The 25,890-nt window shown below is 33.8% G+C and overlaps 1 protein-coding gene across 14 annotated transcripts in view; it reads right to left on the bottom strand.

Annotated features, from left to right (window-relative positions):
* The window catches only part of FAM135A (family with sequence similarity 135 member A), a 131,761-nt gene that overhangs the window by 72,491 nt on the left and 33,380 nt on the right, over window positions 1-25,890 (bottom strand). For 7 of the 14 annotated variants that reach the window (XM_025991131.2, XM_072735139.1, XM_025991135.2 and 4 more), the window contains 6 exons: window positions 12,962-13,101; window positions 12,778-12,848; window positions 11,354-11,527; window positions 7,675-7,801; window positions 6,827-6,980; window positions 2,867-2,944 (listed from right to left, as the gene is read on the bottom strand). In XM_025991131.2, coding sequence (XP_025846916.1) covers window positions 2,867-2,944; window positions 6,827-6,980; window positions 7,675-7,801; window positions 11,354-11,527; window positions 12,778-12,848; window positions 12,962-13,101 — 744 coding nt within the window. The remainder of the gene's footprint in view (window positions 1-2,866; window positions 2,945-6,826; window positions 6,981-7,674; window positions 7,802-11,353; window positions 11,528-12,777; window positions 12,849-12,961; window positions 13,102-25,890) is intronic. The other 7 variants (XM_025991136.2, XM_072735136.1, XM_072735138.1 and 4 more) reach the window with 2 other exon arrangements.

The following is a 25,890-nucleotide window of genomic DNA, read 5'->3' as shown; positions in this document are numbered from 1 at the left end:
ATTTTCCCGGCACCATTTATTGAAGAGACTCTTTCTTCAGCTAGATCTTGTGGATCACTTGCTGCCTCACCTTACACTTTGATGTTATGGAGACGGCTTCTTTACTTAAGCCTTATGAACCAATCTTTGCTAGCTTCAAACTTTTCTTCTTCAGCTTCCTCACTTCTCCTGGCCTTCATAAAACTGAAGAGAGTTAGTGTCTTGCTCAGGGTTAGGCTTTTTCTTAGGGAATGTTGTAGCTGGTTTTTTTTTTTTTTAAGTTTTTATTTAAATTGAAGTTAGTTAACAAACAGTAATATTAGTTTCAGGTGTACAATGTAGTAATTCAACACTTCCTTACATCACCTTAGTGCTTATCACAAATGCACTCCTTAATCCCATCACCTATTTCACTCATCCTCCTGCCCACCTCTCCTCTGGTAACCACCAGTTTGCTCTCTACAGTTAAGAGTCTGTTTCTTGGTTTGCCTCTCTTTTCCCCCCTCATGCTCATTTGTTTTGTTTCTTAAATTCGACATGAGTGAAATTGCTACTAAAACTTTCTCCATAATAGCAATAAAGCTGCTTTGCTTTCTCATCATTCATGTGTTCATTGGAGTAACATTTTTAATTTCCTTCAATAATTTTTCCTCTACATTTACACCTTGGTTAACTAGTTGGCAAGAGGCCTAAGCTTTTGGCCTATCATAGCTTTCAAGATGTCATCCTCACTGAGCTTAATCATCTCTAGCTTTTGACTTAAAATGAGAGATTTATTAACTCTTCCTTTTTACTTTCACACTTAGAGGTTACTGTAGGGTTATTAATTGGCCTAATTTCAATATTGTTGTGTCTCAGGGAATAGGAAGGCTGGAGAAGAGGGAGAGAGATAAGAGAAAACTGGTCAGTGGAGGAGTCAGAACTTATTAATAAGTTCACCATCTCATGTGGGTGTGGTTGGTTCATGGTGCTCCAAAACAATTAAAGTAGTAACATCAAAGATCACTAAGCACAGATCACTGTGACAAATACAATAATAATGAAAACATTTTATGATTGTGAGAATCACCAAAGTATGACACACAGACACAGAATGAACAAATGCTGTTGGAAAAGTGGTGTCAACAGACTTTTCAATGCAGGGTTGCTACAAATATCCAATGTGTAAAAAATTGCAGTATCTGTGAAGTACAATAAAGTGAAGTATGCCTATATATGGGTTTTGAGTCACTTTTTTACAAAAAAAAAAAATGTGTTTTACACACTTTTCTGCAATTTATTTTTTTCTCTCAGCAATTCTACATGGAAATCTGGTATATAACCCTAACGTTTTTTTTCATGGCTGCATAATATTCCCTGGTGTGAATGGAAATTATAATTTCCTCCCTAGTCTACTCTTTGTCTGATAGGCATTTATCTTTATCTTCAGTGCTTTGTTACTAAGAGTAATGCTATAATAAATATGCTTATACATATATATTTGCATACTAGTACTCATATTTTTAGGATATGGGTTAACAAAAGTGGGGTGCTAGGTCAAGGGTAAACACATCCTAAATTTATTTTCTAAATCCACCCATCTTTTCATCTTTTTATTCATTCAACAGAGATTTATAACATAGCTCAGAAAATGCCAATATAATACTAGGTGTTAAGGATAAAACCTATCTCAATAAAAATATTATTAACCCCATTATGGTTTGAATCAAGTCTTTTCCCACCCAACCCAAAACCGTGCCCTTCTTTATATAGGACATACATAAGCAGCATTCTGTACAGTTATTTAGAATTTAGAATGATCAAATGTAAACTGATAGGCTAGCAATACCATAGTATAAACAAGAAGTGTATTTTTATTGCTAAAATGACACTAAGGCATGTTAGAAATGACCACAATTTCATACTATGAATTCTTTAATTTTATACTTACTTAAATGAGAATATAAAACTATATTCTAAAAAAATGTCCATAAATAAATCTTTAACCTTTCTTTTTCTTTCCTGATAATGACATCAGTTTCTCGGTTGACAGTTTTAGTGAAAATTTGGCCTAATTTAAATTTTTCTGAGCTAGTTCTCATCTGAGAAATAGAAAGATTTTGGCTCCTTAATTTCCTTTTGTTCATACTTCTGAAAATCAAGAAACAAATACTATGATTTTACTTTTTATTTCTAATGCTTTTCATAATTTTAAAAAATGTAATTATAATGGGTCTATGTAATAACACAAAATAAAAACCTTCAATATACTTATGAAAGAGCAGTAATTTAAATATTATTGCTATTCAAGAACAAAAGTCTAAAATATACAGGGAAATATGTAAATAAAATGATATCAGAATATTTCTGTTAAAATATATAATAACGAATAGTGATGATTTGATGCTATTTTGTTTTTGATACTTTGTTTTTTAATATAAATAAATCCAAATTGACATAAAAATAAAACTAGATACTGAAGATGTTTCTTTTCTTTATTTCTGTAACGCATGAAATTAGTTTCAGTTTTTAAGCCATATTTCATTATTACTAGACCTATCCAAAGATAAATTGACTTGGAACAAATTTAAGGTAATTATCATTAAACCAACAAATCTGGCAATATACATGGTTTCCAAAAAGTGCTCTTCGCAGTAACTATAAAAAGAATATGGAAGAAAGCCAAAGAAATCTTTGTATTTACCACTTTAAGATTTAATTACAAACTTCAATATTTTAAATTAAGAAATTAACCAAAGCTTATCTACAAACAAAATTGATTCTAGAAGTTAAAATAATAGTTGGAGCATTCTATATTAATACATATTTATGAAATTTGACACTAATTTAACGTAAAGTTTCAGACTAATAAAAAGGGATTATTTACTTAACCTATTTGTAAACATACCTAGACAGGTGTCTTTCTGGGTTCGTGGCTGTTTTCTTCTGAGAAGACGCTCATAAAGGACCTGCATGTTGGCCTTGGCTAGTTATAAGGATTGCACACAGCACTAGTTACTAATACTCCTTTTACAACAAAGTTTCCTAGAATTTTCCAACTTGTTATTAGTAGACTTAGTATTGATCTGACAGTACAGTTAGCTTAGAACACTAAAACAGAGTCTTTCAGTTAGTTAATTAGCTTATTAGAATTGTAAATGATGTACATTCAAGTTTATATTACTTCATTCTTTTTTCTATTTAAATATAGACACCATTCAACATTTCATAATGTTTGTCATTTCAATATTATTTTTATGTTTTAATTTCTTAGAATTTTAGAGCTAGCAGGGATCTCAGACATAAGCTAGATCAACCCCTGCTTTTATAAGTGTAGATACCAGGGCCCAGAAAGATTACATAATTTGCCAAAGCCTAGATTCCAGAACTTGTGACTCCCATTTCTAGTAAGAGCTCCTTACACCAAACCGATATTTAACTACATGTCATCCAAAAAAAAAAAAAATGTACATCATTCAACTAGGGGAAAAGAAAATGGCAAAAGCAGAAAGGAATTCAAGGCATTATTTTAAAAGACGGAATAGAATTTAGATACATTTTTGAAGCATGGTAGAGTTTAAGACTTTTGAATATATTTATTTAAAAACTCAAGAAAAATATCAAATAGTAAAAGGAAATACAGTAAATGTCTTCTATTCAAGAACTACTTTAGGGGCGCCTGGCTGGTACAGTTGGTTAAGTGTCTGACTCCTGGTTTCAGCTCAGGTCATGAGACTGAGCCCCGAGTCAGGCTCCATGCTCAGTGAGGGGTCTGCTTGAAACTCTCTCTCCCTCTTCCTTTGCACTCCCTCCCCCCCAAAATAAATAAATAAATCTTAAAAAAAACTATGCTATATCCATATATTAAAACTGGTGAATATAATGATAATTAGTCAACAGTGTTTTACAGAAGTATTATCTAGTGCTTATAATTTAATTTTGGTAGGATAAAAATAATGTTAATACTTAAGAATATGTAATTGTTTTATTTTAAATAGTTAACAGTATTTTAGATGTTCCCTAGAAGATGCATTCAAGAATAAATTAAAATTTGCAATAAATAGAAAATATAAATATGAAAAATTTAAGAATAACACAAAATGCTACCTACCAATATTTATTGAAGATGAGTCTTGACTTTAAAAATCCTTAGGAAACTATAATAAGCTTTGTGTTGATGCCTTTATACTTTTCATTTAACAACAAAAACTATATTGTGCCATTTCATTCATTCATTTATTCAACAAATATATTTTAAATAGGTAGTATGTGAAAGGTACTCATTTTATTCTTATCACTATTATTTGCTTATTTAAGACTAAAGTCTAGGTTTGCTTTAGGATTTGGCTTCTGATAAAATATTTTAAGCAAATAATTTGGAATAAAGTTTATACTCACTTAAGTAATTAACTTCTGAAATTAAATATAAGGGCTCATAATTTCCATGTTACAGGTGTAAGGTCAAATTAATTTTATATAACATAAAATCCATTCTTCTCTGTGAGAAAATTTAAGACCTGATAAATAAGTGAATTATCATGCTGAATTAGATTAATAAACTAGAAATAAAGTGCTAGTATACTAACTATTTGAAATAAATCTGTGGTTTGAAGAGATGCTTATTGTAGATATTAATTATATATTTTACCAGTAAACATTCTTTTTAGAGAGAAATATTTTGTAAGTTAAAATGTGATTTATGTGTTTTTTCATTATCAAATATTACAGGTTAAATCTATTTGAAAATTACATGCAAATAGATGTCTTCCTTATACAGGCATTTAGAGGCCCACCTCATATATGACTCTCTATATTAAAACCACTAAAGTCTCATCTCGCTGGGTGAGTTTCTCTTATTCATTCCAATGCTGAACTGATCACTTATTAAAGGAAGAGAAGTCAAAGCTCTTTAAAGATAGAGACCCTGTATTTCCTCAGCATCTAGCTCAATACTTGACATAGTAGGTGGCCATAAAAATCCCAAGGGAATACACTATTAAGAAGTCTTAGTCCTAGAGCTATTTTACACTGTTTGCCTTTTGAATGTCCTTATCTTTCCTTCCTATTCACGCACATTTGGTTCCCTCTAATCGCCATATCTTTCAAATGAAATCCACTTCCTATATACAGTCCCAAAGCTAGTAAGTGAAAGAAATGGATTCAAACATGCACTCTAACTACAAGATTATGCCTCTACAAATTCTATTACATTATTCAACATCAAAACTATTAACAAATTTTCTTGTAGAAATACCATCATACATGGCTTCTGAGTTTCACATCACTTCTTTTTATAATTCCATTTCCTGGGTACAGGATATTGTCCTTCATTAATACTGTGGCTTAACAGTTTGGTAGTTTAGTCATTAACCAAAATTTATATGATTCTAAGATGTGTTGGAGTTCAAAAAAAAAAAACAAATCAAGAAATATATGGAGCATAATTTTTCCATTAATTGAGGATAGTGATAGCCTAAATTAGTTCTACTCTACAAACATTTCTTTCATGTTCAAAAAAGAACATTTTAAAGAGTTTAAATTTAAGACAGAAATCTTAGACAGGATTTTCCTAAGGGAAACAGAAAGATTCTAAGTATATAAAATATCAAGAAAGAAGAGTATTTCAGAGAACAGTAATCAAAAGATTTCCACCATTTTTGTCTTGGGAAAGAACACATGAGCAAAAAAGAATAAATTTCCCCATTGCTTGTATACCTGTATATAACTGGGATACTTGAATTAAGGATTCCAAATAGTCAACTGAGTGATATCTGTTCATTAAATCCACTGGACTAGCTGCTCATAGGCAGTGGCACAATACCCAGCTGGATTTAAGCGAGGTCAAATCATTACATGTTCCTAGAATTCTTATGAATCCCCCAATAGACAATTATAAAAATAGGCTAGTACTCTCAAACCCAAGAATCATTTCTAATAACAGTAACTATTTTTATGAGTGCATCAATATTGTTAAAAGACTGAGATCTTTGAGAAACAAAGAAATAAAGAACACTGATTAAAGTAAAATTGAAAAGTAATTCTTGATTTATTCAAGTATATAATGATAAAATTAATTTATTAATAAATTAATGGAGGGATAACTAATGTGTGCTTAATAGATAAGCTAGCAGCTGATGTTTGAAAAGAAAAGCTTATTAAACTATCATAAAAAGGTCTGAATAAAAACTTATTTTGGCTAATCCCAAAAATTTATCTTCTGCAAAATAAGTACAAAAGCATTTTGCAAACTACAAATGATACTCAAAATCAAGGCAATATGATTTTTTGTTGTGTACTATTATAACATATGCAGATATTAAATGATTTCATTTGTTGGACTCAAATCTAGATGGATTGTTTTAGTGATTAAATTTCAAAATGTTAAAACTGAGTAATGTTATTATTCTCTGAAGTGAAATAAAAAATAAGATTTGAGATCACTTAAAACCAAATGTATATAAAAATGTTCCAAGTACCCACAATCTGCTTAGATTGTTAAATATTTGAAGCACGGATTTAGTTTATCTTTCCATGATTCTATAGATAATCACAACATTTGCTTTATAGTATGCTTTCTGGTTATATTTTCATAGGAGTAGCATATTGACATATATTTTTAAAAAATCTATCAAAAGACTCATTTCAAACTTAGCACGGAGGAGTTACCTCTCTATATCATAAAATTTTTTTTAATTGCAGAAAGTAATTACCAAGGGTCAAAAAAGATGGAATCAAGAGAGAGGTAAAAGTGAAGCTTACAAACATTATAGGTTTAGTATAGAAAAACTATGGCAAAGCTGATAACTAGCAAAATGAGAATGAAGAGAAGACTTGAACTATAGGTTAGGTCTGGCTACTTTTAACATACCCAGTTCTAGTTTCTGACAAGAGGGAATCTCTTCTGTTACCGTAATGAAGTAGCTGTGCAATCCTTTGAAGGCTAGCAGCAAAGTGGCACAAAGTGTATAATGAAAATGATAGGCATGATGTAGGAAGGAGTCTGCAATGATGAAGCTGCAACCCTAAACAAAGAATGGATTTGGGATATAGAATGTTAGTTATCAAAAATCTAAAAATATTACACTTGAAATAGTAAAACAAAGGAAAAAATCCTAAGCATTTATTAATTAGTTATTCTAAAACATAAAAACAAAATCAGCAATATTTTAGGGAGTTGTTCTTTTTCATTCAAGTAATTTAAACACATAAAATGTAACTCTAATAATTTCAATTACAGTGGGCTTTTAAAACAAGCAGATTAAATTATGGTTTTTGAAAATTTGAAATTCACATTCCATTTGTGAGGGACAGATACTCTGCTTTTATAGTGTCAGCCCATTTCCTTCTAAGGGAATAGTGGTTGTACTTGTACTACTGCAAGCTTAGGTTTCAACCCTGGCAACTGATCTTTACAAGGTCCTTTGGAGTGATGCTACCAGTTCTGTTAAAGGCAAGAGGTAACAATAACAAGTTAAAAAAGGCACTGGGTGTCAAAGACCTCTATCCACTAAATCTGGTAAATCTTTAAGTATCAGGCTAGTTTTCATAATAAACAATCAGAACCAATCAATTTTTTAAGATCATACTTAACTAGGTCTGTAAGTTGTTGAGCTAAGATAATAAACAAAATAAACATAACATTCACAGATGAAACAGTTAAAGAATACTTCATTTAAAATGAGAGGAAAAAGGATGTATGAATGTATCAGTTCTTACGTCTGGTGATAATTGTTTTGTGTAGTTAATACCAAAGACCACGCTTTCAAGAGTAGGAATCACAGAATCTTTGTTTTGTGCTGGTGCATTTCTATTTAACCAAGTAGTCTTCACAGGGCGAGGAAAGCTGGAGGAATAAATATTACATTATTATTGTCATAATAGTCTATTTGAATGTTAAATGTTTACAAAAGAAAATTTTCTAAAGATAAAGAGCAAGACTTTTGCATGGTTATAATTTCTAAAGTACTCTTAAATTTTTTTTAGTAATTGGAATTATTATGAAAAGGCAATGAATATATAAAAAACTAAGACTAGATGCCTGAGAGAATTTTTCCATAACTGGGCTTCAGGAAATCTCAAAGAATTCTAAAGATAAAACTGTGGAATCTAGAGTAGTTAAATGACAAACGGGGGTCAAGCTTTAATCTGGAAATGCTGGACTGTCAGAACCGGTACCAAGTTTATAAAGTTAAAAATCAAATAAGGATGCTAGTTACAGGAATAAAGAGCTTCTCATGTAAATGTAAAAAAAGAAATATTACCAAATCTACTTGTTATCTCTTTTTCTCAAAGACAAGATACTTCCTTTCTCTTTACTACAAATCTAGAAACTCTATTAAGACAAACTTCAAGTAGTCCAAGTTACTGTCTCAATCGCATATTATATAAATTACTGATGTTAGTATTAATATTATATTTAATAAACCGTAAGTTCTATACAATAAGCATATTCTGTTTGAATGTTTAAAACCATATACAATTTTGAAATAAAGTATCGGCTAGTTGTAAGTAGGCCAAAGCATTTGAACTGTTTGGCAGTTCGGCAAAAAGGAAAAGACAGGGAAGTAAATCAGTTTTGCCATAAGCAGAAAGCAGCCTTCATTTGCAAAAATTAATTTGCTTTGCAAAAATATCAATATCCCAGCAAAGAAGGGCATTGCAAGTCAATGGTAAGTTACATTTGCTACAATATGTTTTTCAGAATTGAGGCATAAAACGTGTACTTAAAAAAGTTCAAACATAAAAATAGGTTATGTAAAAAAAAAAGCAAAGAAAGAAATCCTCTGTGGGGTTACATTTATTACAAAAAATTGATTTAACGTCTTTAGTTGGGTTGATAGTAGAAACTGTTTTCAATAAAAATAACATTTAAAAAGATGATATTGTAAAATACGTTTCCATTTTGTTTAGAGAAGAAAAAAAAAAATCCATCCAGAAAAAAACTTCTGGAAAAACTTGTCAAAGCATAGTGAGGAATGTTACCCTTAACATGACCCCTCCAGCAGCAGGCACCAGCAGAAAAGCTTTTCTTTACCCTTTTCTTGCTTCCCTTCTCCAATCTCTCATTTACAGACAAGGAAAAAGGCAGGGAAAGATGTTAACTTCTTTCATGGTGAAGTTCTAGCCGCAAGAGAGGGGATATGAAGGCCCATGGCAGCTAGGTAAGGCCCAGCAACCTCAGCTGCTGCAGCACCTCAGTATCCTTCCCAGTCACTAACCAGAGCCAACAGTTAATCCTCTTGGCTTCTGATTCTGAGCCAAAAATGTCTTCTTCCAGTAGACGGTCTCTAGGAGATGAGCTGCCTCTTTTTCCTACTAGTCTGTGGCAAAAACTGCTGCATTGCAAGAGGAAGCACACATTTAACTCACTAGGATTGGTGATATAAATATCACTAACTCTATTTAGTCCGGGCCTTAGAAAGCAACATGAATAACCTGAGCTAACCTCTATGAATTGTTTGTACATTTCTTTTTTTTTTTTTAATTTTTTTATTATTTATTTACGATAGTCACAGAGAGGGAGAGAGAGAGAGAGAGAGAGAGAGAGAGAGAGGCAGAGACACAGGCAGAGGGAGAAGCAGGCTCCATGCACCAGAAGCCCAACGTGGGATTCGATCCCAGGTCTCCAGGATCGTGCCCTGAGCCAAAGGCAGGCGCCAAACCGCTGCGCCACCCAGGGATCCCCTGTTTGTACATTTCTTAGAAGAGAAACTGAGCCAGTGTTATAAAAAAATAAAAAAAAAGTAATGGTTGAAATGATTCAGTTAGGATTCTACGGTAATTACAAGAGATTTAGAAAACTATAGAAATGTATTTTATCATTACACTTTCAGCATTAAAACCTGACATAATTCATAAAAAATAATATTGTATACTACTTATTTGAAAGTTATATTTCAAAAAAGCCACTTTTCTTATCAAAGAAGTTTTACTCAGTTATCATGTTATTACATATTAATTTATTCAATCAACATCTAAAATTTTTTTTGAAGTTTTTAATAAAATTACATAATAGGAACAGTTCCCTATTACATATCCAAAAGTTTTAATAACCGAGAACAAGCTCTCTAAAGGCTTAAGAGGTAAGACAAAGATAGCAAAACAACTAGTTACAGATCTAACTATAGAATAAGGAAAGCAAAGCAAGTCATTAGGAGAAACATTTATTCCTGGCCCTGTGCTCTCAAAGAAACCATGCAACTACACAATGGCAGAGGTTCTCAGAGGTTTTGTATTTTTATTTTTTTTTCAGAGGTTTTAAGACAATTTAAGGATATGTGCCACAGGAAGCTGTTACTTGTGGGCAATAGGTTAAGTTGTACTGGTCTTCTATAAACTTTGAGGGTAATTATACAGAATTACCTATTTAGTTTTTCTGATAAATCAGTTTAACATTTTTTTAAAGATTTTATTTATCATGAGAGACACAAAGAGAGAGAGAGAGAGAGAGAAAGAGAAGCAGAGACATAGGCAGAGGGAGAAGCAGGCTACATGCAGGGAGCCTGATGTGGGACTTGATCCCGGGACCGCAGGATCACACCCTGAGCCGAATATAGACGCTTAACTGCTGAGCGACCCAGGCATCCTTTTTTTTTTTTTTTTAAGATTTTCATTTTAACATTTGAACCCTGAAGTATCACCCCAAGTATCAGTTGTTGGAATCAGACTGGAAAAAAATTGTAGACAGTTCAGTAATCAAATCCACTTGGAGTCTTTTCATTTAAGTTACTAATTTTGAAAGTGTCCGTCTGTTGCTCATACCACAAGAGAATGATGTTTATTGAAAAAACTGAAGGGCCTGAAATATATTCTCACATAATGAAAGACATCTCCCTATGAAAGTGGCCAGAGAAAATAATTATCTCAATGCATTTATTATAATCTAGAATATTATGTACCTTTAGGCTAAAATGGTACATGTTATAGTTTAAAAAGTTTATTAGTTAAGATACACAAATTGATTAATGACTTAGAAAACAAGAATTATTATATAGCACAGATTTAAGAAAAAATTAGGCAATCCAGAGAAGAGACCAAGAAACTGAGAAAAAACTAATACTTTTCCAGAAGATGAACACAGTATATAGCATTATTTAAAAACACAGATACAGACTAAACAATGCTGTATGGTTATTTCCAGACTGCATTATTTTCCTTGGTTAGTTTATTTGACAAAGATTGCTCCATATTTCTGTATTAAATGAATTATCAATCTAATGTTTCCATGTTCTTAAAAGTTATTATTTTATTACTCTAGTCTAAACTGAAAACATTTATTTCATAATTATAAATTAGAACTCCCTCATTACTTCAATTATCTTTATCAAAGTATATGTTTTCACTATAAAATGAAAGATACTATATTAATAAGGACCAGAGTATTGGCTAAATTTACCTTATTAGTGGCTGGTGTAGTGCAACTAATGATGCATGAACTGTAACGGACACAACAGAAAGGTGGAAATAATCAAACATAACATTAACATGATGATGAAGGCCTCTATGGAGGCTAAAGTGCAGCTTCAATGTTCGGCTACTTATTAGTTGCAAGGCATTCAGATCATCTGCCCTAGAAAAGCAACACATTTACATATAAGTATGGCATATTTAGTAAAGGCTAATATTTTGTAGAGTAGTTTCAATGATCAAAACATTTAGTTACTTAATTACTTTTTTAAAACTTAAAATGAGAATAATTTTTAAGGCATCACATTTGCATTAAACAGAAATGTGAAATCTAATAACAAGAAAATAAACCACATCTTATATTTAGTTTTCTACCAGTCCATGGATACAGATTTTCACTAACGTCCCTATAAAATGTAGTTAAAATTATTTTTCTTGTAAAAAATTTTATCATTAAGTGCTGCTTGAAATTAAGCAAGCAGCTGGTAGATATTTGATTATAGATATACTCTGTCATTAGACTGACACATATAAAAAATTAAAACAATGCTATGAGAATGATTTCCAAGTGCGTTTGTGTATATGTGTGTATATATTTTAACCCATACAAACATTATAACTACCTATAATTTACAAACTACTCATTTCAGCCTACTTCATTTACAAAATTCTGACTTGGTTTAAAAATAACCCCAAAGGCATTCTTACAGGGGAGTAGTAGCTACCACATAAAAAATTCTTATTCCTCCATGATAGTAAAGAGGACATCTCATATAGACCTTTTAAAATGTGACTGCTTAGTCATGTATCCTACAAGTATCTAAATTTATATGTAATTTTCAAGTATTTCTACAAGTACATTTGAAATGAGAGAAAAACCCTACAAAAATAAAATTGTTAAACAAATCTGATTCTTGTTTTAAATGAACACAAGCACAGTGTGTCCCTAAAATATATGTCTATGTGTCCAGATGTGTGAACAAGTTCACAACAGTCAATCCTAAAACTTCCTCAAGGGCTCCAGGAATTAATGAACTAGAAAAAAATTGCAAAGTATAAAGGTCATCAGTCTTAAAAACTCTCTAATCATCAAGAGTCCTGACTAAAGATGGCATCACTCATGCCATAAGATGGTCAGTAAAAGAGTGAAAGAGTTCGGTTATACTTAAATGTCTCATAGTAGTGGTATTATGTCAACAGTGGAGTTTCTAGAGCCTAGGAAATTATTTCTTCAACTTGTATAATTTGCTACCTGGGGCTCATGGAATGGACACATACGCCTAACTACTCTTATGAGACTCCACAGACAGAAGTAGTTCAAATAAACAAAAAAGGGAGAAGCTAGATTCTAACAAGTGGGGAATAGATAGCAGTTATGAAAACTAAAGATCTTTGTTTGAATAGCCTACTTACGAATAATCTCCATCTGTGAAGTGTAGATCCAAGGATAACAAAAAATTCATTTCTTCAAGGGTTTCTTCAATCTAAAGAGAAATTACAATATAAGGGGTCTTTCTGAATACTTATAGAAAGTTAGAAATATGTCTTGAAGCCCTACAAAAAATATTTATCTAAATACATATGAAGAGATGTTTACCTTTTTTTCATCCAACAACATTTTAACTTTGAAGATCATGACATCATTTAAAACAACCTCCTCATTTTTATATAGAATTTGAAATGTTTTACTGCAAATCAGAGATTCATGAACTGAAGCTGGAAAGGCTAGAGTCACACCTAAAACAGATAAGATATGTAACTGACAGGTAAAAAGGAAAAATTTAATACAAGTAAATTAGTACTTTAATAAGTTTGATTATATTACTCCAATGTCATTATCATTTTATATAGCAGTATTAGAACGCTTCTGGAAGTTTAATAACTTCTATATAAAAAATGAGTAAGTACATGATAACCACTATAAAATTGTACAATTTATTTTAATCTGAGAAGGTGCATGAAAAAAATCTCAAGGTATATTTTAAAAATATATATTTTAGTTATTTGAGAGAGAGAGAGTGAGAGAGAGAGAGCACAAGCAGGGGGTAGGGGCAGAGGGAGCAGCAGACTCCCTGATGAACAGGGAGCCAGACCTGGGGCTCAATCCCAGGACCATGAGATCATCACTTGAACTGAAGGTAGATGCTTAACCGAATGAGCCATCCTGGCACCCCTCAAGGTAGATTTATCTTAACAGGAATAATTGATATGTATATTCAGAAGGAAGCAATTTAGTCTTCCACTGATGCACAGTAAAGCATTTGACTGGCCACTGTCCTAGTTGCTTAATGGTAACCTCTAATCCCTTGGAATAAAGGATTTGTTTGGGTTTTGTCCCAATTCCTTGGAAATGGCCTCTAAATCCTTAGAATTTCCCTGGACAGGCAACTACATGGGAGAACACCTGAGGCTGGGGGAAGTGGAGTGCTGGAACTTATTCACAGTTGGCCCAGATAATTTATGGTAAGGAGATGACTCAGGATGCGGGCTGGCCACACAAGACCAAGAAAGGTGGGGCTTGAGACACATAATGGGAGCCCAACCTCCAGTGAGGGGAAAAGGGCCTGGAGATTGAAGTTTCGCTGATTGGTAATACTCTACATATTGTCACATACAAACTTTCTGGGATGGTGACACATCCTGTCTCCTAAGGGAGAGAACACAGAAGCTTCACAAATCTGGGACCCTCTCAGACCTTGCCCTATGTATCTCTTCTTTTGGTTGGCTTGGATATGTATCCCTTTGCTATAATAAACTATAATAATAAGGAGAGTGCTTTCCTGAGTTCTGTGTGTTGTTCTAGCAACTTCAAACCTGAAGGGGTAATAGGAACCCCAAATCTGTAGCCATCTAATCAGAAATGTGGGTGTAACTTGTGGACCCCTGAAGTGCGACCTTATGTCTGAAGTCATCTCAGTCTTGTGGAAGACTGTGCCCTTTACATGTAAAAATGGTCTACTTCCATCCAGGTTGCAGGTGTCAGGCCATTACAACAAGGTGGAACTTAAACATTTAAACAAGGTGGGTATCTCTGCAGAGCAGGGGGCAGAGTGGGATACTACAGTCTAAATGGAATAAGGAGATATCCATATGGAGTGGCTGCCTGATGTTGGAGCTTATGTAGGATGAAGAGGGCAATCCTGGTGGAGGGATAACTTAGGGTGAGGTATTGGGAGCCCAAGCAAGACGAAAAGGGCAACTACATGGAAGAACAACTAAGGGTGCAGGGTAAAGGGGGTGCTGGAGCCCAAATTAGGTGAGGAAGGTGTTCTTGCAGAGGGGCAGCCAGGTACAGGCATAGAAGTCCAAAAAGGATGATGATGATGGTGAGGGTGGGTATGCACAGCAGCAGCCTGATAAACTCTCGTGGGGGTAAAGTAAGGTGAGACCAACATCCCCTACAGAAGGAAGTCCTGATACAAAGACTTAGTATGTTCAAGTGGTTTTGAGAAGAGTATCTACACAAAGAAGTGACTTGGCATGAGGTGCTGAAGCCCAAGAGGTGTAGGAAGAGCATTCTGAGGGAGAGGGAGCAGTGAGAAGAGACCGGCACATATGAGAGAATGATTACATAAAATACTATATTAAGGATAATGAAAGTCAGGTTTCTCATTGAAATCTTTCAGAGGGATGCCTGGGTGGCTCAGCGGTTGAGTGTTTTTGCCTTCAGCTCAGGGTGTGATCCCAGAGTCCTGGGATTGAGTTCCACATTGGGCTCCTCGCAGGGAGCCTGCTTCTCCCTCTGCCTATGTCTGCCTCTCTCTGTGTCTCTCATGAATCAATAAATAAAATCTTAAAAAAAAAATCTTTCAGAGAAAGGATGTATATGGAAAGTAGATATAACAAATATAAATGAATTCTATGGTACTGGATTGAAATTAGAAATACATGAACTCATGTTTTTCACAATATATTTAGATAAAGATTGGTGCAAATTTGCATATGCATATGTAAATATATGTGTGTGTACATACATAACTCACTAGCTCTGTCCACTAAAAAGCCCTGGGAGGAACACATCCCCAAATATTGGTTTCATAATACTATCTTACATTAAAGGAACCAGAGTTTTTGGAGAAATGGTTGACACCAGAGCTGGGGCACAGATAGGACAAGAGAAGTCTGGATCATCTTTTCATACCAGAAAGAAAAGAAGTGCTAAAAGAATAAGGGGACATATCAAAAGGACATGGAGCTAGCTTGGAGAGGCTACCCCTGGTCATTTCAGGGATGAACAGAGCATCAAAATAAATTATGACAGTAACAGATTAATATCCATTGAATAATAAATTCTTAAGTCCATATGATATGAAGGGAAAAAGCAGATGTTTGAAGTGAAAAAAGAGTAAGTTTAGTGTAGGGAAGTCTAAAATGATCCAAGTTAAGATCATTAGTAGTGGGACAGACAAATCATGTACCACCTACTAGGATATAATGAGAAGAACATAGTATCATTTCAGAGATATTCTTGTCAAAGGTGCATAACCTGAATCCAATCATGAGGAAATCACAAAGCAATTCAAATTGAAGCACTTTCTACAAATTAATAGGATTGTAGTCTTTAAGAGTTTCAGTGTCATGGAAATTAAAAAGGACCTGTTCTATGATGAAGGAGACTAAAGAGACAATAGCTAATTACCAGCCATGATTCTGAACTGGATCATTCTTCTATAAACGACTTTATTGGGACAACTAGCAAAACTTGAATGGGTTGAGGACAGACAGTAATAATGTATCAACATTAATTTCTTGATTTTATTAGGGTTGTATAGAAGAATGTTCTTGTTTGGAGGAAATAGATACTGAAGTATATGGGATGATGGAGTGAGCATCATCATGTTGGCAAATTACTATTAACTGGTTCAGGAAAAATTATTTGTACTACCTTACAATTTTTCCTAAGTTCTCAAATATCTCAAAAGAAATCAAACAGAAAGAAAACCAATCGAAGTTAAGAAACTTAACTTCTATAATATTTCAGAGAAGAGCTGAGAAGGAGAAAAAATTTTCATCAAAGGAAAGTTGATTTTTCTCAAAATACCCAGCTATTGTGAAATTAGAATCTGCTGCCTCAAAAAGCACAAGTTTAGTTACTGCTTTTCCTAAGGATGCCCACTCCAACATAGCCCTCTCAAGTGGGGGCTGTTCCTTTTTCTATACTTCTACCACTACTGGACCTGGAGCTTCTTTATTCCTCACTGATATGCCTTTAGCCATTCTTGGTCTCTCCTTTCTGAAACCACCTCCACCACTGGCTTTGAATCTCTTGGACAGCACCATTCAGTTTCATTCATGTTTTGCAGTCGCTACAAAGCCTGGAAGCCCTCAGCTCTTAAAGGCTTCATTTCTTTCTTTCTTTTTTTTTTTCTTTTTTTAAGGCTTCATTTCCTAACTCAAGGTCACTTTTTCCAAAACTACTCCAGCAATCAAACCTCTTAGGTTCTCTTTCCCCTCTCCTTAAGTGTTGTTGCACTCTAGCCCTCCTTAGCTCCTCATTCCTATAGTCATTCCCTAGAATTTTACATTACCTATGACTGCAATTTAAAGTTCAATCAATATCCTCTCTCCAGCTTACTCTAATGCCACAAGCTCAACAATCTTTGGACCTCATTTAGTAGATTCCACAAATCCTCCTCCTTTTTGCAATTCCTGTACCTTCTTTCAAATTCTTTCCTCCTTACCCATCTTAAATTCCATACTCCATCATTATCACTCATTCTTGCATATATCCCAATTTGCTTTGTCATATCTAGGCAGATAGGACAGATACAAATACCAACATTTACAAATCTAACCTCCTGCCCTTGTACCTACTACATAACTTGTACTCACAAGCTCATAGCTGGGGAAAAATACAAAACTCTTCTGACTGACTATGCTTTAATTCAAGATCACTAGTCTTGAATAGACCCTCAGTGCTGCTTAGTAATCATACTATATTTTCCAAATTCATTCTCTCTCCACATTCCTAGATTACTATTTTGTAAATTATTTTCTGTCCTTCAGTTTCAACTGAGAATCTTGGTTCTTATTTCATGAGAAAATAATCAGAGAAATTCTCTAAGCTCTATTACTACATCGACTTGCAGATATGCCTGGACAAATTCCCTTTTTCTCTTCTCCTTTTCCTGGCAAAATTCCTCAAAAGGGTCTTTGGTATTCAACATCTCTAACTCTTCCCTCTCGTTCTCGCTTTCGCCCATTTTGTGATAGCTAGTCTTCAAGATGGTTCCCAGGGAGTTTCACCTGTTAGTATCAATCCTTGTACAATTCCTCCAACAAAGTCCCAGGGTTGATCTGTGTGAATACAGCAGAAGTAATAGACCTCTTGAGAGACCATGAGACAGAGGCAAGTAGCTAAACAACTTCTGGATTCCAGACCCAAAGAAACTATGACATAATGTTGTTTGTTTTAAATTAACTTTGGGGGCAAATTCTTACACAACAATGAGTAATTCACTTGGTAAGTAGATTCTGGCCCATGTAACTGCTCTTATCAAGATCTCTAATGTCTTCTCCTTTGCTAAATACAACAGTAATTCTCAGACCTCATCTTACTAGGCTTATAATCAGCATCAGAAAGTTAAACATACTCTCACCCTTGAAACACTTCTTTAATTTGACTACCCAGACATCACGCTTTTCTGTTTTTGCTCCTATCTCATGGGCTATCCCTTTTTAATAATTTCTTAGTCAACTTCATTGGCTCTACCAATAAACTATATCCAATATTTATTGAGAGCACTAGAAATGCTCCAATAGAAAAGGAATCCTGCTGTTAGAATGCCCTAAAAGGGATTCTAACACAGGAATAAGAAACTATACTAAATAAATTATTCTAAATTGCTTTGAAATGACAATAACTAATCTTCTGTGAAAATCACCTATATCCTCAATATCGATACTTAAAAGCTTTTGAAAAGATGAACCAATGACTTTGTAATTTTATTCTCAACTCAGGAGCAATGGGCAAAAAATCCACCAAGTTCTTCCCATTCATTTACTCATTCAATCAACAATATCTTTAAATACTGACTGATTACCAAGTATATGCCATAACAGTCATTTTCTAGGTACTAGGGGCATACAACAAAATAGAGATTAAAATCTCTGACCTAATGGAGCTTATACCCTAATGGGAGGGAGAATAAAGAATAAAAATATTAAGTAAATGATACACTATGTTTAATAAGTAATAGGTAATAAGTTCTTTGAAGGAAAGAGAAAAGAAGGTAAGAAAGGTAGCAATTTTAAAAACAAAGTCAGACAATGCGTAATTGAGAAGATGACCTATTAGCAAAGAGCAGAACAGATTCATATATCCTTTCTCTTACTATATGCCACTAGCTTGCTGCCCCTTATTCACCTTCATAGAAGCATAAAGGCTTATTCCCTGAAGGAGATACAACAGAGGCCCGCTGAAGTGAAAGTCACCTGGCAAAACTGAGAGCATGGGTATATGAACATAGGAATCCTGATACTGAATGCAGAGATACACAGAACTTCTCCTCTACTGGGTTCCCAGAAGCTAGCAGTTAGATTCTCACTCTTCAGGAAGGAAATAGACAAAGGTCCTCTCTGGCATTTCAAGAAGTGTAAGGAATCTAAGATTTTATCCTACTTGCAAGCTAACGCACTAGTCTGCCACAGTTTCATGAGTGCTGAGAGAAGACATGAGATTCCTGGGTCAGAGACAAAGGATTTTGTTACTTATAGCATAGTACGAGCTGCATGATCATATCAGTTCCCCTTGTCCTTATTCCCCCAAGATCTAGGAGGGTGATAGAGGCAGGTCCAAGTGGATGCTACGCATACAGTGGGTTTTAGGTCAGAACTGAGGAACTCTAAGCTTAGGACCTTAATCTTTTTTTTTTTTTAAGATTTATTCATTTATTTATGATAGAGAGAGAGAGAGGCAGAGACACAGGAGGAGGGAGAAGCAGGCTCCATGCTGAGAGCCCGACGTGGAACTCGATCCCGGGACTCCAGGATCGCGCCCTGGGCAAAAGGCAGGCGCTAAACCGCTGAGCCACCCAGGGGTCCCCAGGAAACCTTAATCTTTTATAAAGAGCTATAAAAAAAAACCTGTCTAATCTTTGAACTAGAGGGAGACATTATCTTTATTATACTGTACAGTAAACAAATCTTCCTTCTGCTCCAGACAAGGAAATTATCTAAATCTTCCAAAGCTCTTCACTTATACAAACATCCTTAAAAAGTTTTCTGGAACAGAAGTCTTTCAGTGTCTCTGTTCACAACATATACAGAAACATGAGAAACATGAAGAATTATTTTCAACAATATATAGAATAATACTCAGATTCTTCACGTTTTTAATGTGCAGAATCTGACCAACCCAATAGATCTATATAATACTTAATACCTAATTATATAGAACTATTACAATAGATAATATCTATAGACAACTGATTTCAAAGATTCCTTAGCAAATGACTCACAATATCACCCTATGCAAAGGTCAAAGAGACAAGTCTCAAGTATGTACTCAGAACTTCCAATTAAGTTTCCTTTTAGTCATGTATATACAACTGAGTACTATCAGACACTGGAAGAAAGCTTGCAAGTTAGAGACCAAAACAAAAAGGAAAATAAAAAAACTTGTAGAAAAAAAGACTATCAATATTGTTTTTAGAGAAAAGATATTGCATTTCATGAAACAAGAAAATGTTGCTATGATAGAGGAATACTCCAAAAACACAGGAACATTTGGATTTTAAAAGAAAAGAAGGGATCAGAGCTAAGGAGGAAAACAAAGAGGAAAGAGAGGAGGAAGAAAAGAGGAAAAGTTAGATAAGGGAGAGAAAAACAACAAAAGTAAAAATTCAAAAAGGGATTAAAGTTGAAGAAATAAGTGTAATAGAAAGTACAAACGAAAGACAAAAATGGAAAAAAGGAGAGGAAAAAAAAAACCTAAAAAGTAAGAGAACCAGTGATGATGATCCAGTATCTGAATGACAGAGGTTCCAGATAGGAAAAAAAAAAAAAAACAGGGAAGCAGGAGAAAATCATTAACAAAATAAGAAAACTTCCCAGAACTGAAGCACATGTTTTCAGATTAAAAGGTCCCAACAGGTACTCACAGATCCAAGGTACATTATCATGTGTCATAAGAACACTAGAAACAAAGAGAAGGTGCTACAAGATTCCTGAAAAGGGAAAAGGGTCACATAAAGAATCAATCAGATGCCTTTGGAATTCTCAGTAGCAATATTACAAACCAAAAGACAATGGAACAATATTTTCACAATTCTGAAGAAAAGAGTTCTACCCTGGAATTCTATACTTAGCTAAACTTTAAAACAAGAGAAGAATAAAGACATTTTTAGACATGGAAGGCTTCAGAAAATTCCTATGCCACTTTTCTCAACAAGATATAGAAAACAGGCTCCAACAAAACAAGAGTAAACCAAGAAAGAAAAACAGGTGTTAGTAGACATCTACTGTGGAAGAGGCAAAGGGAATCCCTAGGAAGATGGTAAAGGAAGATTCCAGATAATCTTCTGCCTTATAGAACATGACTAATAAATATTGGATTAGTTTGCCACAGCAAATAGGTATGTTGATGTCTGTCATCTGAAAGATCCTAACTGCCATGGTACCATTTTATCCTAAGAAGAGATTAAACAGTTGGCCAGACTCTCTTCACTACTTGATTTGCCTATGGGTGCAATTGATGAAGTTTCTGTCCTACTGATTAGATTAAAAGAGGGCAGTCTTTTTACTGAACAGTTTTCTGTTTGACCTGCTCCTGAGAGTTGAAGGTAGAAAAGTTAAATGTTAAGTTTAGATGCAAAGAAGCCTACTCCATGTGTTGGATATCTAATACTTCATCACATTACAACCTTACCAGAAGTCCTAAATGCAGTGAACTCTAAGTTTCACACAATTCACTCCTTGTCTTGCCCACAAACTTCCCCAAAGAGGAATCTTAATCTTTAACTATATAGAAATATACTATAACCCAAAAACTCTATGCAGCTTTTCTTCTGGGATCCTTCTTTTAATAGTAGTGATACTGCAGCTCCCTTATACAACTAGGTTTGCGCTTACTACTCAGTTTTTCCAAACTCAACCAGATATATACTTAGGTAAGATTCATAGGTGATAAAACTATACAGAAAGCAAAAGAATGATTAACACAAAAATCAGGAGGGATATACAGGAGGCTTTCACAGTACTAATAACGTTCTGTTTCTTAAAGGAAGGTTTGAGTATTTGGGTATTCACTTTATCATTTAATAAAATAATATCTTATATGATCTTCAAAAAATGGGTGACAGAGTTCACAAAAAATTTTTAAATATTTATTGTACGCTCTGTGCCGTGCACTGTCCTAAGTAGACCAAACCAAAGAAAACAAAAAAACCTGCTTTCCCTGCCCTCATCTAATTCTGTAAATTACATCTATCCTGAGCATGACAGAGGACAGAGTGCTTAGTCTGTGAATTCAGAAAAGGCTTTGTTAAAAATAAGGCATTTGAGTTGAAATCATAAAAAAGAGTCAGATTAAGATGGAAAGGAAGACAATCTGAAAAGGAAGAAAAACTTCTTGAATGCAGGGTCCATGTCTCACATATGTCTTACTTCATATGGTATTATGTATAGGGTAAGCCCATGTACACTACTGGTGGCAATGTAAAATGGTGTTGCCACTATGGAAAACGGTATGGAGGTTCCTCAAAAAAGTAAACATAAAACTATCATATGATCTAGCAATTACATTCCTGGGTATTTACCTAAAAGAACTGAAAACAGGACCTTGAAGACATATTTGCACTTCCATGTTCAATGCCACATTATTCACAATGGCCAAGTGGTAGAAATAACCTAAATGTCATCAGTAGATGAAAGGGTAAAGACAATGAGAATAGAATATTTTCAACCTTAAAAAAAAAAGAAGAAAATCCTATACTACAACATATGGATGAACTGTGAGAACTCCTGTTAAGTGAAATAGGCCAAACACTACATGATTCTACTTAATGAGCTATCTATATAGTCACACTTATCAAATAAAGTAGAATGGTGTTTACTAGGGTCTGGGAGGAGGGAGAAATGAGGAACTGCTATTCAACCATACAGAATTTCAGTCACCCAAGGTTAAAAAGTTCTAGAGATCTGCTGCCTAAAATATGCATATAGTTAGCAACACTGTAACTATATACATAAAAATTTGTTGAGGGTAGATTTCATGTTATTTGCTTTTTACCAAACACACATAAAAAATAAGTGCTTTACTCTCAAGTGTTACATGTTAATACCCCATGCTAATTTATTTAGAGAAAAGTCCTGAGGTTTTTGTCCTAAGGTAAATACTAATCTTCCTGACATTCTACCATTGGCCTTGAGGTGCCCAACTATTACAGTTAATCTGATTACAGACCTTTAATTAATCTGTTTTCCAGCCCACTCTTACTTCCCTTCATCTGCTATAATTCCTGAAATCCCTGGGGGAAGGTATCCCAAAAGGCAGTTCAGCTCTCACTTCTGTTTCCTGTCCTGCAGAAATTTACTGAAATATTTTGCTATTCCTTCTTGGATTTTATACTGCTATTACCAAAGGGTCTTAGAAAGACCCAGACATATGTGTACAGTCTGTTTATTGTCTTGAATCTGAAACCCTCTCTTTTTCATATTTACTAGAATGATAACCTCCTTCCATGAGGTTGGGAACTACATATATCTTTTAAATTGTTTTAATTTAGGAGTGAGCACTATGTCTTACACATAATGGGCCCTCAGCAAGTGTTTATGAAATACTTGAACTTTCACCTAACTTAATTTAGTACCCTACTTGTTGAAAGAAATCTATTTTCACCTCGCCTATCAGTTATCTGCTAACCCAAACATCAGATTTACACTTTTAAAGACCTGTGATAGAGACCTACAAACACTTACATTAAGTCATGATAATTTAATTTTACATTTTATTCCTATCACCATCTTTCGCATTTCCATTTCCATTGGTTAAACAGTGGGCATTGATATGTTATTTATTTTGTGAACAAGTGAGCATTCATTCAACCATAACTTATTAAGCTTCTAAAATATTGAGAACTAAGAGATATGAACATAAAGGAGAACCCTACCCTTGTTCTGAGTTCCCAATCTAGTTTGAATAGAAACATTCAAGCAAATAATTGCACTACAATGTGATAATCTCTTAACTCCCTATTTTGGAGACCAAAGCAAATGCCAGTGTAATTATCACTATCTGTTAAGCCAGGTAAAAAGACAAATAATGGCAGTGACAGAAAGAAATTATTGCATGTAGGGAAAGCAAAATGGAGGCTTATAATGCCAAATGGACTCAAATTTTATAAGTTATGCAAAGCTTATTGAAGGCTCTAATTCTATGGTGAGTTTTCCCTTCATGATTATTGAGATTATTCAGTTACTGTTAGCAGCAATGGATTAGTGACATGAAATGAATCGTCTCTAGCTGTGTATTTCTTTAAATTTTCCTCATTTTACAAAAGCACTCTTCTTTAATGATTCTTGATGTTTGATTGTATTATAGCAAAATAAATAAATTATAACATGCTAAGAACTAAAAGATGTTTATAGAAAATGCTATGAAACACAGCAAAGGGAACGTTTAACTGGGAGTTATCTATGGCTTCACAAAGGAGATGAGGTGGGGAAAATATACACAAAATTTGAGGTAAGTTAGAATCCATCAAATTTGAGAAAATGGAAGTGGTTCCATAGGGAGAATCCACAAGATTCAAGATTAGACATGTAGGATAGGGTCAAATCATGAAAAATCTAAACAATTCAGCAAAACTGTTAAAATATTTCAATGGGTTTCAAAGGAAGACCTTGAAAAGATGGTGGTTGGGAAAAACTTATGGAGACAACTAGTAGGGGAGAAACAGATGACTCTTCGATCATCACGTCTAAATATTTGAAGCTTCATTTCAAGAGGCCAATTAACCACTACATCAAGGCAAAGTAACAAGGGGACAACCCCTCTTTACTTTGATAGCTATCTTTTATTTCCAGCCTTCCTTTTCTCTTGATATTAACTTGTTCTTAACTGCTATCACCTTTATAAAAAACACTGGGTAGTGGTAGGCAAGGAATACATATACACACAAAGAATTTTATCAGAATGGATGGTCTTAGAAAAACTCTGGCCAAATATAAATAACCGGAAATTACTTTTTTTTTTATTTCTTTTTTTTTTAAACCAGGGTTGATTTCTTATTAGTCCAAATGCTTATCTAGCTGTGAAACTTCTATCAAAGTGGAGAATACATATGTATATATATATTTTTTAAGCAATAAGACTTTCCCCATACATTATTGAGGTTTTATGCAATTTTCCCTTCTTTCTTCTTATAAATAGCAGTCTTGTAGATGAACTACATAGAAAGTTTTCAAAAAAGGATATCAAAATGGCCAATAGGCATATGAAAAGATGCTCATTTCATCAGGGAAATGCTAATCAACAATACAAGATATCACCTTACATGTATTGGAATGCTTATTATCTAGAAAACAAGAGATAAGAGGTGCTAACGAGGATGTGGGGCAGGGGGGGATACTATATGCTACTGGTGGGAATGTACATTGGTCTGACCACTATGGAAAACAATATGGAGGCTCCTTAAAAAGTTAAAAATAAATCTGCCATACAATCCAGCAATTCCACTTCTGGGTATATACCTAAAGGAAATGAAAACAAGATTTCAAAGATATAAATGCACTCCTATGTTTCCTGCAGCATTATTCACAATAGCCAATATATATAAACAATGAATGAATGGATAAAAAAGATGTGAGCACATCTTTTTTATCCATTCATTCATTGTTTATATATATATATGTATAGAGATATACATACATACACACACAGTGGAATAATATTTAGCTATTAGAAAGTAGACTATCTTGCCATTTACAACAATATGAATGGACCTTGAGCATATTATGTTAAGTGATATAGGGTCAGAAAAATAAAAAAATAATGTATATCACTTATTTGTAGAATCTAAAAATGTCAAACTTGTAAAATACAAAAAGTAAAATGGTGGTTAGCAGGGAATGAGGAAGTGGGGAGATAAGACTGATGTTATTTAAGAATACAAACCTGCAAATAGTAGTAAATAAGCCATAGAAATCTACTGCACAGTATAATGAATAGAGGCAACAATATTGTTCTACAATTATGTAATGTCAATAAATATTGCTACAACAATCACATTATAATAAATGTTTCAGAGTAACACATAGTATACCTCAAATTTATACATTATATATTAAATTTAGTCACTAAAAAAAAGAAAAACAAAAATGTAGCAGTTTTATTTTACTACTACTACTAACTATCATCCATAGAGGACTTACTACGAGCAGGGGCACTGTGTTTATACTGTTACTAATCCCTTAGGCAATTTTATAGGGCAGGGACTAATATATCTATTTTAGAGACACCAAAGCTCTGATAATTTAAATAATTTATCCAGAAGCAAATGCCATTGCTCTTTGCCCCAAAGTCTG

Source organism: Vulpes vulpes, chromosome 1, assembly GCF_048418805.1.
Source record: "Vulpes vulpes isolate BD-2025 chromosome 1, VulVul3, whole genome shotgun sequence".
Classification (NCBI taxonomy): Eukaryota; Metazoa; Chordata; class Mammalia; order Carnivora; family Canidae; genus Vulpes; species Vulpes vulpes.
The sequence above is the reverse complement of the archived record's forward strand: the minus strand, read 5'-3'. Positions and strand labels throughout refer to the sequence as shown.